At 38.0% G+C, this 12,582-nt stretch overlaps 1 protein-coding gene across 11 annotated transcripts in view; it reads left to right on the top strand.

Annotated features, from left to right (window-relative positions):
* The window catches only part of MANBA (mannosidase beta), a 171,131-nt gene that overhangs the window by 84,213 nt on the left and 74,336 nt on the right, over positions 1-12,582 (top strand). For all 11 annotated transcript variants that reach the window (XM_055085888.1, XM_055085880.1, XM_055085881.1 and 8 more), the window contains one exon: positions 11,835-12,053. In XM_055085888.1, the coding sequence (XP_054941863.1) occupies positions 11,835-12,053 (219 nt within the window). The remainder of the gene's footprint in view (positions 1-11,834; positions 12,054-12,582) is intronic.

Here is a 12,582-nt window from a genome sequence, read left to right as displayed (position 1 = left end):
TTCTTCAGTTTGTTAATATGGTGTATCACATTGATTGATTTGCATATATTGAAGAATCCTTGCATCCCTGGGATAAATCCCACTTGATCATGGTGTATGATCCTTTTAATGTGTTGTTGGATTCTGTTTGCTAGTATTTTGTTGAGGATTTTTGCATCTATATTCATCAGGGATATTGGTCTGTAATTTTCTTTTTTTGTAGTATCTTTGTCTGGTTTTGGTATCAGGGTGATGGTGGCCTCGTAGAATGAGTTTGGGAGTGTTCCTTCCTCTGCAATTTTTTGGAAGAGTTTGAGAAGGATGGGTGTTAGCCCTTCTCTAAATGTTTGATAGAAATCACCTGTGAAGGCATCTGGTCCTGGACTTTTGTTTGTTGGAAGATTTTTAATCACAGTTTCAATTTCATTACTTGTGATTGGTCTTTTCTTATTTTCTATTTCTTCCTGGTTCAGTCGTGGAAGGTTACATCCTTCTAAGAATTTGTCCATTTCTTCCACGTTGTCCATTTTATTGGCATAGAGTTTCTTGTACTATTCTTTTATGACACTTTGTATTTCTGCGGTGTCTGTTGTAACTTCTCCTTTTTCATTTCTAATCTTATTGATGTGAGTCTTCTCCCTCTTTTTCTTGATGAGTCTGGCTAAAGGTTTATCAATTTTATTTATCTTCTCAAAGAACCAGCTTTTAGTTTTATTGATCTTTGCTATTGTTTTCTTTGTTTCTATTTCATTTATTTCTGCTGTGATCTTTATGATTTCTTTCCTTCTGCTAACTTTGGGTTTTGTTTATTCTTTCTTCTCTGGTTCCTTTAGATATAAGGTTAGATTGTTTATTTGAGATTTTTCTTGTTTCTTGAGGTAGGATTGTATTGCTATAAACTTCCCTCTTAGAACTGCTTTTGCTGCATCCCGTAGCTTTTGGATCATCGTGATTTTGTCGTCATTTGTCTCTTGGTATTTTTTAAATTTCCTCTTTGATTTCTTCAGTGATCTCTTGGTTATTTAGTAACGTATTGTTTAGCCTCCATGTGTTTGTGTGCTTTATGTTTTTTTCCCTGTAATTTATTTCTATTCTCATAGCACTGTGGTCAGAAAAGATGCTTGATATGATTTCAATTTTCTTAAATTTACTGAGGCTTGATTTGTGACCCAAGATGTGATCTGTCCTGGAGAATGTTCCGTGTGCATTTGAGAAGAAAGTGTAATCTGCTGTTTTGGGATGGAATGTCCTATAAATATCAAATCTATCTGGTCTATTGTGTCATTTAAATTTTGTGTTTCCTTATTAATTTTCTGTCTGGATGATCTGTCCATTGGTGTAAATGGGGTGTTAAAGTCCCCCACTATTATTGTTTTACTGTGGATTTCCTCTTTTATAACTGTTAGCGTTTGCCTTATGTATTGAGGTGCTCCTATGTTGGGTGCATAGATATTTATAATTGTTATATCTTCTTGGATTGATCCCTTGATCAATATGTAGTGTCCTTCCTTGTCTCTTGTTACAGTCTTTATTTTAAAGTTTATTTCGTCTGATATGAGTATTGCTACTCCACCTTTCTTTTGATTTCCATTTGCATGGAATATCTTTTTCCGCTCCCCCACTTTCAGTCTGCCCTAGGTCTGAAGTGGGTCTCTTGTAGATAGCATATATGTAGGTCTTGTTTTTGTATCCATTCAGCAAGCCTGTGTGTGTTGGTCGGAGCATTTAATCCATTCACATTTAAGGTAATTATCGATATGTATGTTCCTATAACCATTTTCTTAATTGTTTTGGGTTTGTTTTTGTAGGTCCCTTTCTTCCCTTGTGTTTCCCACTTAGAGAAGTTCCTTTAGCATTTGCTTTTGAGCTGGTTTGGTGGTGCTGAATTATCTCAGCTTTTGCTTGTCTGTAAAGCTTTTGATTTCTCCATCAAATCTGAATGAGATCCTTGCTGGGTAGAGTAATCTTGGTTGTAGGTTCTTCCCTTTCATCACTGTAAATATATGGTGCCACTCCCTTCTGGTTTGTAGAGTTTCTGCTGAGAAATCAGCTGTTAACCTTATGGGGGTTCCCTTGTAAGTTATTTGTCATTTTCCCCTTGTTGCTTTTAATAATTTTTCTTTGTCTTTAATTTTTGTCAATTTTATTACTATGTGTCTCGGCTTGTTTCTCCTTGGGTTTATCCTTCTGGGACTCTCTGTGCTTCCTGGACTTGGGTGGCTATTTCCTCTCCCACGTTAGGGAAGTTTTCAACTATTATGTTTTCAAATATTTTCTCAGGTCCTTTCTCTCTCTCTTCTCCTTCTGAGACCCCTATAATGCAAATGTTGGTGTGTTAAATGTTGTCCCAGAGGTCTCTTAGTCTGTCTTCATTTCTTTTCATTCTTCTGTCTTTATTTTTTTCCACAGCAGTGAATTCTACCATTCTGTCTTCCAGGTCACTTATCCATTCTTCTGCCTCAGTTATTCTGCTATTGATTCCTTCTAGTATGTTTTTCATTTCAGTTATTGTATTGTTCATCTCTGTTTGTCCTTTAATTCTTCTAGGTGTTTGTTCTTTAATTCTATGTGAAACATTTCTTGCATCTTCTCGATCTTTGCCTCCATTCTTTTTCTGAGGTCCTGGATCATCTTCACTATCATTATTCTGAATTCTTTTTCTGGAAGGTTGCCTATCTCCACTTCATTTAGTTGTTTTTCTGGGGTTTTATCTTGTTTTGTCATCTGGTACATAGTCCTCTGCCTTTTCATTTTGTCTTTCTTTCTGTGATTGTGGTTTATGTTCCACAGGCTTCAGGACTGTAGTTCTTCTTGCTTCTGCTGTCTGCCCTCTGGTGGATGAGGCTATCTAAGAGGCTTGTGCAAGCTTCCTGATGGGAGGGACTGGTGGTGGATAGAGTTGGGTGTTGCCCTGGTGGGCAGAGCTCAGTAAAACTTTAATCTGCTTGTCTGCTGATGTGTGGGGCTGGTTCCCTCCCTGTTGGTTGGTTGGCCTGAGGCAACCCAGCACTGGAGCCTACAGGGTCCTTAGTGGGGCTAATGGTGGACTCCAGGAGGGCTCACGCCAAGGAGCACTTCCTAGAACTTCTGCTGCCAGTGTCCTTGTCCTCGTGGTGAGCCAGAGCCACCCCCTGCCTCTGCAGGTGACCCTCCAACACTAGCAGGTAGGTCTTGTTCAGTCTCCTATGGGGTCAGTCCTCCTTCCCCATGGGTCCTGATGCGCACACTACTTTGTGTGGGCCCTCCAAGAGTGGAGTCTCTGTTTCCCGCAGTCCTGTTGAAGTCCTGCAATTACATCCTACTAGCCTTCAATGTCTGATTCTCTGGGAATTCCTCCTCCCGTTTCCGGGCCCCCAGGTTGGGAAGCCTGACATGTGGCTCAGAACCTTCAATCCAGTGGGTGGACTTCTGTGGTATAATTGTTCTCCATTTTGTGGGTCACCCACCCAGTGGTTATAGGATTGATTTTATTGTGATTAGCACCTCTCCTACCATCTCATTGCACCTTCTCCTTTGTCTTTGGATTTGGGGTATGTTTTCTGGTGAGTTCCAGAGTCTTCCTGTCGATGACTGTTCAGCAGTTAGTTGTGATTCTGGTGTTCTCGCAAGAGGGAATGAGAGCACATCCTTCTGCTCCGCCATCTTGAACCAATCTCCATACAAATTTTTGGATTGATTTTTCTACTTCTGTGAAAAATGCCATTGGAATTTTGAATTGGATTTCATTGAATCTTGTTAGATTGCTTTTAGTAGTATGAACACTTTAACAATATTATTATTTTTTCAATCCATGAACATGGAATATCTTTCAGTTTATTTGTGTGTTCTTGAATGTCTTTCATTAGTGTCTTATAGTTTTCAGTATATAAGTCTTTCACCTCATTCGTTAAATTTATTCCTAAATGTTTTATTCTTTTTTATATAATTGGAAATGGGATTGTTTAATTTCTTTTTTTGCTGGTTCATTGTTAGTGTATGGAAACAACAGATTTTTGTATATTGGTTTTGTATGCCACACCTTTACTGAATTCGTATGTTATTTCCAACAGTTTTTTGGTGGAGTCTTTAGGATTTTCTCTGTATATTGTGTCATCTGCAAATAGCGACAGTTTTACTTCTTCTTTTCCCATTTGGATTTCTTTCATTTCTTTTTCTTGCTTAATTGCCCTAGCTAGGACTTCCAATACTTGTTGAATAAAAGTGGCAACCTTGTCTTGTTCCTGATCTTAGAGGAAAAGCTTTGAGCTTTTGAGTATGGTGTTGGCTATGGCTTGTCATATATGGCCTTTATTATGTTGAGGTATGTTCTCTCTGTACCCACACTGTTGAGCATTGTTATCATAAATGGATGTTGCATTTTGTCATGTGCATTTTCTGCATCTATTGAAATGACCATATAACTTTTATTCTTCATTTTTTTAATGTAGTGTATCATGTTGATTGATTTGTGGATATTGAGCCATTCTTGCATCCCTGGAATAAAACCCACTTGATCATGGTGTATGATCCTTTTAAAGTATTGTTGAATTTGGTTTGCAGATATTTTATGTAGGATTTTTGCATCTATGTTCATCAGGGATATTGGCCTGTAATGTTCTTCTCTTGTGGTATCCTTGTCTGGTTTTGGTATCAGGGTAATGTTGGCCTCATATAATTAGTTTGGAAGTGTTCCCTCCTCTTCTATTTTCTGGAAGAGTTTGAGAAAGATTGGTATTAATTTTTCTTTGAATGTTTGGTAGAATTCACCAGTGAAGCTGGCTGGTCCTGGACTTTTTTTCTTGTTGGGAGGTTTTTGATTACTGATTCAATCTCCTTAGTAGTAATTGGTCTGTTTAGATTTTCTATTCCTCCATGATGGGGTCTGGGAAGGTTGTATGTTTCCAGGAATTTATCCGTTTCTTCTGGTTTGTCCAATTTGTTGGTGTATAGTTGCACATAGCAGTCTCTTATGATCTTTGTATTTCTTTGGTATCAGTTGTAACATCTCCTCTTTCATTTCTGATTTTATTTACTTGAGTCCTCTCTCTTTTTCCTGGTGAGTCTAGCTAAAAGTTTGTCAATTTTGTTTATCTTTTTTTTTTTTTGTGGTATGCGGGTCTCTCACTGTTGTGGCCTCTCCAGTCACGGAGCACAGGCTCCAGATGCACAGGCTCAGCGGCCATGGCTCACGGGCCCAGCCGCTCCGCGGCATGTGGGATCCTCCCAGACCAGGGCACGAGCCCGTGTCCCCTGCATTGGCAGGCGGACTGTCAACCACTGTGCCACTAGGGAAGCCCTTGTTTATCTTTTTAAAAAAATTTTATTTATTTTTGGCTGCGTTGGGTCTTCGTTGCTATGTGCAGGCCCTCTTCAGTTGCGGCAAGCGGGGACCACTTCTCGTCACGGTGCGCAGGCTTCTCACTGCTGTGGCTTCTCTTGTTGCAGAGCATGGGTTCCAGGCCCATGGGCCTCAGCAGTTGCAGCACACTGGCTCAGTAGTTGCGGCACATGGGCTCTAGGGTGTGTGGCTTCAGTAGTTGTGGCATGCAGGCTCAGTAGTTGTGACTTGTGGGCTCTAGTGTGCAGGCTCAGTAGTTGTGGCTCATGGGCCCAGTTCCTCTGAGGCATGTGGGATCCTCCCAGACCAGGGATCAAACCGATGTCCCCTGCATTGGCAGGCGGATTCTTAACTGCTGTGCCACCAGGGAAGTCCTTGTTTATCTTTTTGAAAAACCAGCTCTTAATTTCATTGATATTTTCTATTGTCTTTTTACACTGTTTCATTTATTTGTACTCTGATCTGTTATTTCTTTCCTTCTACTAACTTTGAGCCTCATTTGTTCTTCTTTTTCTAGTTCTTTGAGGTGTATAGTTAGTTTATTTATTTGAGATTTTTTTTGTTTGTTTCTTGATGTAGGCATTTATTGCTATGGACTTCCCTCTTAGAACTGCTTATCTTGCATCCCACAAGTTTTAGTATTCTGTGTTTCCATTTTCATTTGTCTCAAGGTATTTTTTGATTTATCTTTCGCTTTCTTCATTGACCCATTTGTTGTTTAGTAGCAGATTGTTTAATAATCCACATATTTGTGAATTTTTCACTTTATTTCTGTAATTTTTAGTTTCATGCCACTGTGGTTGGAAAAGATGCTTGATATGATTTCAGTTTTCTTAAATTTACTGAATCTTATTTTGTGGCCTATCATATGCTCTAGCCTCGAGAATATTCCATGTGCACTTGAGAAGAATGTGTACTCTCTTGCTTTTGTATGGAATGTTCCATATATATCTGTTAAGTCTATTTGATCTAATGTGTTATTTAAGGCCAGTGTTTCCTTATTGATTTTCTGTCTGGGTGATCTATCCACTGATGTAAGTGAGGTATTAAAATCCCCTACTATTATTGTATCGCTGTCTATTTCTCTCTTTAGGTCTGTTAATATTTGCTTTATGTATTTAGGTGTTCTTATGTTGGGTGCATCAATATTTACAAACGTTGTATCCTCTTGTTGAATTGACCCCTTTATTGTTAGGAACTCCTTTTTTTAAATCTCTTATTACAGTCTTCATTTTAAAGTCTATTTGTCTGATATAAGTATAGCTACACCAGCTTTCTTTGGGGTTCCAGTTGCATGAAATATCCTTTTCCATTCCTTCAATTTTAGTCTGAGTGACATACTACTTCTAAAATTCTATAATTGTGCATGCTAAAGTAAAATTTGATATATATCATATATGAATATCTTGGCATGTGATGTAGAGGCAAAGGGATAGGAAAGAGCTTGTTGCCAACTTCACCTTAGAGCCCTTCCTTTATGGTGGTTCTCTTTCCACCACTGTTTGTTTAATAGGCATATTATACTTGTATTTACTACATGAATACATACTTTATTTTAATATAAACTGGATTTCTTTTGCAGGAAGAGGAAGCATCATGTTTGTTTTTGTGGTAATGGCTTCAAAAGATCTGACTTTTTTAAAACTTTAATGTTTAACATGTGATTTAATAATCTAATTCTCTTTACAATTTTGTATCTGTAATTAGATGTTTTAAATATTTGAAGTATATCCTTGAAGCAATTTGAAGAGAGATATTTTAAAAAGAATGGTATGTGATTTTGGCACTCAAATGTGCCCAGATGATGGCATTATTCCATTTATGTGAGGAAACTTCAGTGAGAATTTATGAAAAACATAGGTTCAGATTTTTTGCTTATCCGTTATGCTAAGTCATGTGTCATGAAGAATTTTTCTATTCACAAAATGTGATGGTATAAGCTTTAATTAATATTTACAGAACACTTATAATCTGGTTACTCACCGTATTGGTATTATGTTTTTCATATCTGATGGATTTAGGAACTGGATTTTAATATCTGAGGATTTTTGTTTCATAGCTTAGTGGTTAAGAGCTCATGACTCCAAATCCTGGCTGGGCCACTTACTCTCTATATAATCGTGGGCAAATTACTTAACCTCCATTTTGCCAAGGATTAACAACTCTTAAGAGATGTTATTTGGATTAAGTGAGATAAAGGATGGAAGGTGCATTACACAGACTCTGGCACATAGTAGACTTTTACTTAATGCTAATCATCATTATCATCCTTGTTGGTTTCACTCAACAAGATAGGTCTTCAGATACTTTCAAACTTTAATCTCTAATTTTAACACTATATTTTTGAACTTACAAAAAATTAGTTTCTGTATATCACTTCTTATCCATCTTTGAAATGGAAATGTGATGCCTTTCTTATAAGGAATCTATGTTTTTTATTTTTTAAAATTTTAATTAATTAATTAATTTACAAACGATCTTTTTTTTTTTTCTTGAAGATATTTATGTTGCCATCTTGAACAAGGACAACTGCTTTATTTATTTATTTTGCTGCATCACGCAGCTTGCAGGATCTTAGTTCTCCAATGAGGGATCGAACCGGGGCCCACAGCAGTGAAAGCCCCGGGTCTTAACCACTGGACTGCCAGGGAATTTCCCAAGGGAATCTCTGTTTTTTAAAATGATTTTGTGAGCAGTAATTGATGTTTGCCAGTTTTTTTCAAGATGGACAGGATTAAGTGCTATATAATCATTACTGTTGTTATTTATATCAAAGCATAAGGCATTTAAAGAAAAGGCCATAAATTGATCTATCCACACACTAAATGAAATGATCAGTTTTCTTTTGCACTTCATGCTTTTTAAAAATTGTCAGTCTCTTGGTTTATCTTACGTATCTCTTTGTCCAAATAAGCATTTAAGGTCATGATCTAGAAAGAAATCATCTGTGAGATTTGAGACTAAAAATCAAGCCTCAAGTGGAAATGATACAAAAATGGAACGCAATCATAGTGCATCATCGTGGGTGGACATTTTTAGGCAGAGACTCATTAGTAATTTTACTGACTGGCTCAACTTACCAAATTATTCAAGAATCTGGAATAATGGAGGGAAACCAATCAAGCTTGATTGATTAAGGCCAGTTGATCAGCCTTCTCCAATTCTACTTCAAAGCCATTATAATAGAATATTGTTTAAAATTTGATTACCCATAATCTTAACCATGCTTTTCAATATTTTAAAATTCAACCAAAATTTGTTGAGTATTACTAGGAGCAAAGCCTCATTCCCGATGCTATGGGGAAACTGTTATCCTCACGGAGCTTATAGTCTGCTCTCAGGAGGTAACGTGGAAAGAAATACCAGCTCTACAGGGCAGAGTGAAGGAAGTGCTATGAAAAATGTAGTCCCAAAGTGTTGGAAACTATGTGGAAGAGCCATTCATTTTAACGGGAAGGATCTGGGAAGGCTTTTAATTAAAAGGTGACATTCAAACCAAGCCTTAAAGGCGGAATAGAATTTGAGGCAAAGGATTGTTCTGTAGGTATTTTAGTCCATGAAAACAATGTCAGTAAAGGTGAAAAGAGGTGAAAGCAAGTATATATATAGCAAGCAGCAAACAGTGCCCAGTGCCTGAAGCAAGGGACTCGTGGATTGGTGTGGAGAGTCAAAGACAGAAAAGGCAGTTTGGAAACAAATCTTACAAGGGCTTTGAATCATGGTATGGAGTTGGGTTTCATTCAGTAGACAGTGGGAAGCTAGTGAACATTTTGGGGGAGGGGAGGAATTTTATCTGACCCATGTTCTTGCTGGTATTATTACTTGCAAAGAATTAGGGAGATGAGAGATTCTAGGCAAAGAAACCAGATATAATAACCAAAAATTCCAAGTTATTGGGAATATTATATGCCAGGCATTGATAGACTATTGTATTCACTAATATGATTATTATAATATACTAACATATTAATGATATAGGTGCTTTGTAGGATTTACTTAATTTTTACAAACACCCTGGCATGTGAGAAATATAATCTTTATTTTAGAGCTGAAGACATGGGAGGGTTAGAAAGATTAATTGCTCAAGGTCATATAGGTCATAGGTAGTGGGGCTTGAAATGAGGTGATGGAAAACAATTTGATTCAGAGCAACTGAGTTTGGGAGGTGAGAGAGACAGAGGGAGAAATTGAAGATGATTCCTACTTGGGTACTTTTAATGAAGGTACGAAGCATTGAGTCAAATAAGTTTGGGATAAGTAAATAAGGAATTCTGGTTTGAAAGATTGGATTTGAGATGTGGGCAGGACAAGCCAGGTAGAAATGTGGAGCTGGTTCTTGGAAATAGAAATGTGAAGGTGAAGCAGTCTGGGAGTAATCAGAACATTGGTGAGAGGGACAGCCTTGGGAGAAAGTATAGAACAGGAGAGGCTGAAGAGAGTGACGTCCATCTAAGAAAGGAGAGTGGGAGGAGCTGGAGAAGGAATTATCAGAAAGGTTTGGAGAAACCGGAATGTGAAAGAGCAGCGAACAAGCAGTCAGGAGTGGGGAGAACTTCAGAAATTGTGGGTGGTAAACAGGTCATTTATTGCTCACCAGAGAGGGAAGAGTGTGGGAATTCTTGCTTTATTTGGGAAGTAGAAGTCCATGGGTAGTTTATGAAAAACCAAAACCAATTTTAGTGGAGTGGAATGATCAGGAATTGAGTGTCAGGGGCTGAGGAAGGAATGGGTGGTAAAGAAACCTGATGGGTTACAAGGGATCGAGGGACTTTTTTAAAATTAGGATGCGGGGAGTCCTTAAGCTAAGGGAAAAGGACAGTGGAGAGATTTCTAAAAGAGTGGAGGATAATTTATTGGCTTTAGTTCCAAAATGAAATCAAAAGATGACCAGAGGACAGACAGAGAGTCTGGCAAAGGAAAAGAATGAGGTTTTTTTCCCCCTATGACAGAAAAGGAATGAGAAGAGAAAAAAATGGGTGGTTATACCAAGAAAAAGTGAGACCTAATGGAGAAAAGCTGAGACAATTATCTTCTGAAAATCTATTTCTCAGAGAGGCCTTATTGGCCTTCTACGATATGTTTTGTATTTCCAAAGAGCCCTGTACTTATCCTTTAAAACATTCATCACACTTAAAATTACTTGCTCAGCCTCTGGTTCCACCACTAGATTTCAGTCTACTCTTTTAAGAGGTCAGTCGGCATGTCTGTCTTGTTCCCTGCTGAACCTCCAGTGTATAGAAAAAACTGTATGCCTGGTGCATAGTAAATGCTCAAAAGAGATTTGATGCATTAATATTGGATGATGCCATAGATTCTGTCTCTCTCTCTCTCTCTCTCTCTCTCTCTCTCTCTCTCTCTCAGCAGTGCTGAAAAACCTGACCCACAATAAACACTTGACAGATACTTGCTAAATGAATGATTCTTCTCACTGAAATAGGAAGTAAGTTCATTAATTGAGATAATAATAATTAAAACATTTTGAGTTCTCCCTGTGTGCTAGACACTAGATTAAGTAATTATATATTGGCTACTGTAACAAAGAAACCACAGAGTTTCAGTGGTTTACATAATAAAAGTTTCTTTCTTACTCAGTAACACTACACAATGGCTGCTGCCCATGGGCAGGCAGCTCTCCTCCTTTTAGAGACCCAGGCTCCTTCCATCTTCCAGCTCTACCATCTCTTAGGCCTTTGCCTGCAAACTGGGGAAGAGGATGAGAATGTGGCTGCACAGAGATGCAAATAGTTACAAGCCACTTTCTAGGGACAGAAATGGGAACGTGAATTTTGATGGACACTTTGCCATCTCTTCCACACATTTTTTTTTTTTTTTTTACCATTTACAATAGCCCAGTGAAGGAGGTACCATTATTATCTCCATTTTACAGATAAGACTACTGAGGCTTAGACCTGTCCCCAAACAATAAGGTTCTAATTTGAGATTCAAACTCATGTCCCTCGGACTCAATGGCCCATTCTAAACCATTAGACCTTCGTTTCTTAGGTGGAAGTGATTTTGTTCCCAAGGTACAAGGGGCCATTTGGCAATGTCTGTAGACTTTTTTTTGTGGGGTGGCGTGGGAGGTGGGTAGGTATTACTGGCATCTAGTAGGTAGAAGCCAGGTATGCTGCTCCATATCTTAGAATGTATAGGACCTCCCCCACTCCCAGCATACACACACAAAACCAAAAGTTATCCGGCCCCAAATGTCACTAGTGCCAAGGTTGAGAAATTCAGCACCAGACTGTATACTACCCATGATGGTAGAAGGTCAAGTATAGGTAAGACATGATTGAAAAAATTAGGAACAGCTGCTGTGAGGAATAAGCTACAGTTCATTATGAAAGGATATGAAGGATTGGCAAAGAGCAGAAAGGTGCTGGTGGTTGTCAAATGCAGAAGAAGGTAAGTGGCTCTATTATTTTTCTATCAGCTACTTGGCATTTCTGGGACTTGATAGTACTTTTAAAGAAGTAAGCGATCTGTACTTTACTGGGTGAAAAGATTATCTATTAAACCATTTTATTTCTGAACTCAGGGAGACCAGACTCGTCCTTTTATCACATCCAGTCCTACAAATGGGGCTAAATCCACTGCAGAAGGCTGGCTCTCTGAAAACCCATATGACCCGAATTATGGTGACATACATTTTTATGACTATGTTGGTGATTGCTGGAATTGGAAAATTTTCCCCAAAGCTCGATTTGTATCTGAATATGGATATCAGTCCTGGCCTTCCTTCAGTACATTAGAAAAGGTAAGCCATCTTTGATTTCCCAGTGATTCAGAATGGTAGGCCATGGGTGTACGTCACTTCCTTAACAGTGGTTCAGAAAGTCAAATGAAATCTACTTCTTATTTAAATGGAAGTGTAGGAAGAAGATAATAGAAGAGAACTTCTTATCCTTAACCTTTGGGGTACTACACTCTAATAGTCATCATTTTGGGGATTATAACTTTTCTATATTGCTTTTAATTATGTTCCTTCAAGAGTATTCAAAAATTAAATGGAAGCCAGCGATTACTGAAGCCTGAGTTATTATCACATTTGAAAATTACTCTCACTTGCTACTTTCTATGTGTCCTGCAACTGTTTTATTACTTACAGATATTCAGAACTCGATAGTTAGCTACAATGAGAGAAATGAATGTGATAAATAAACCTTTGTCTGATGTTATCATGTCATATCATTCCTTTTATTTTCTCCCCTCTTCTTCCTCCTCCTCTTCCATTTTCTTCTGCTCTTCCTCTTCCTTTTTCTTCATGTTGGTGTATTTGATTTTCA

The sequence above is a fragment of the Physeter macrocephalus genome, chromosome 7 (genome assembly GCF_002837175.3).
Source record: "Physeter macrocephalus isolate SW-GA chromosome 7, ASM283717v5, whole genome shotgun sequence".
In the NCBI taxonomy this organism is placed as follows: Eukaryota; Metazoa; Chordata; class Mammalia; order Artiodactyla; family Physeteridae; genus Physeter; species Physeter macrocephalus.
Note: the sequence above shows the minus strand (reverse complement) of the source record. Positions and strands in the feature narration are given on the sequence as shown.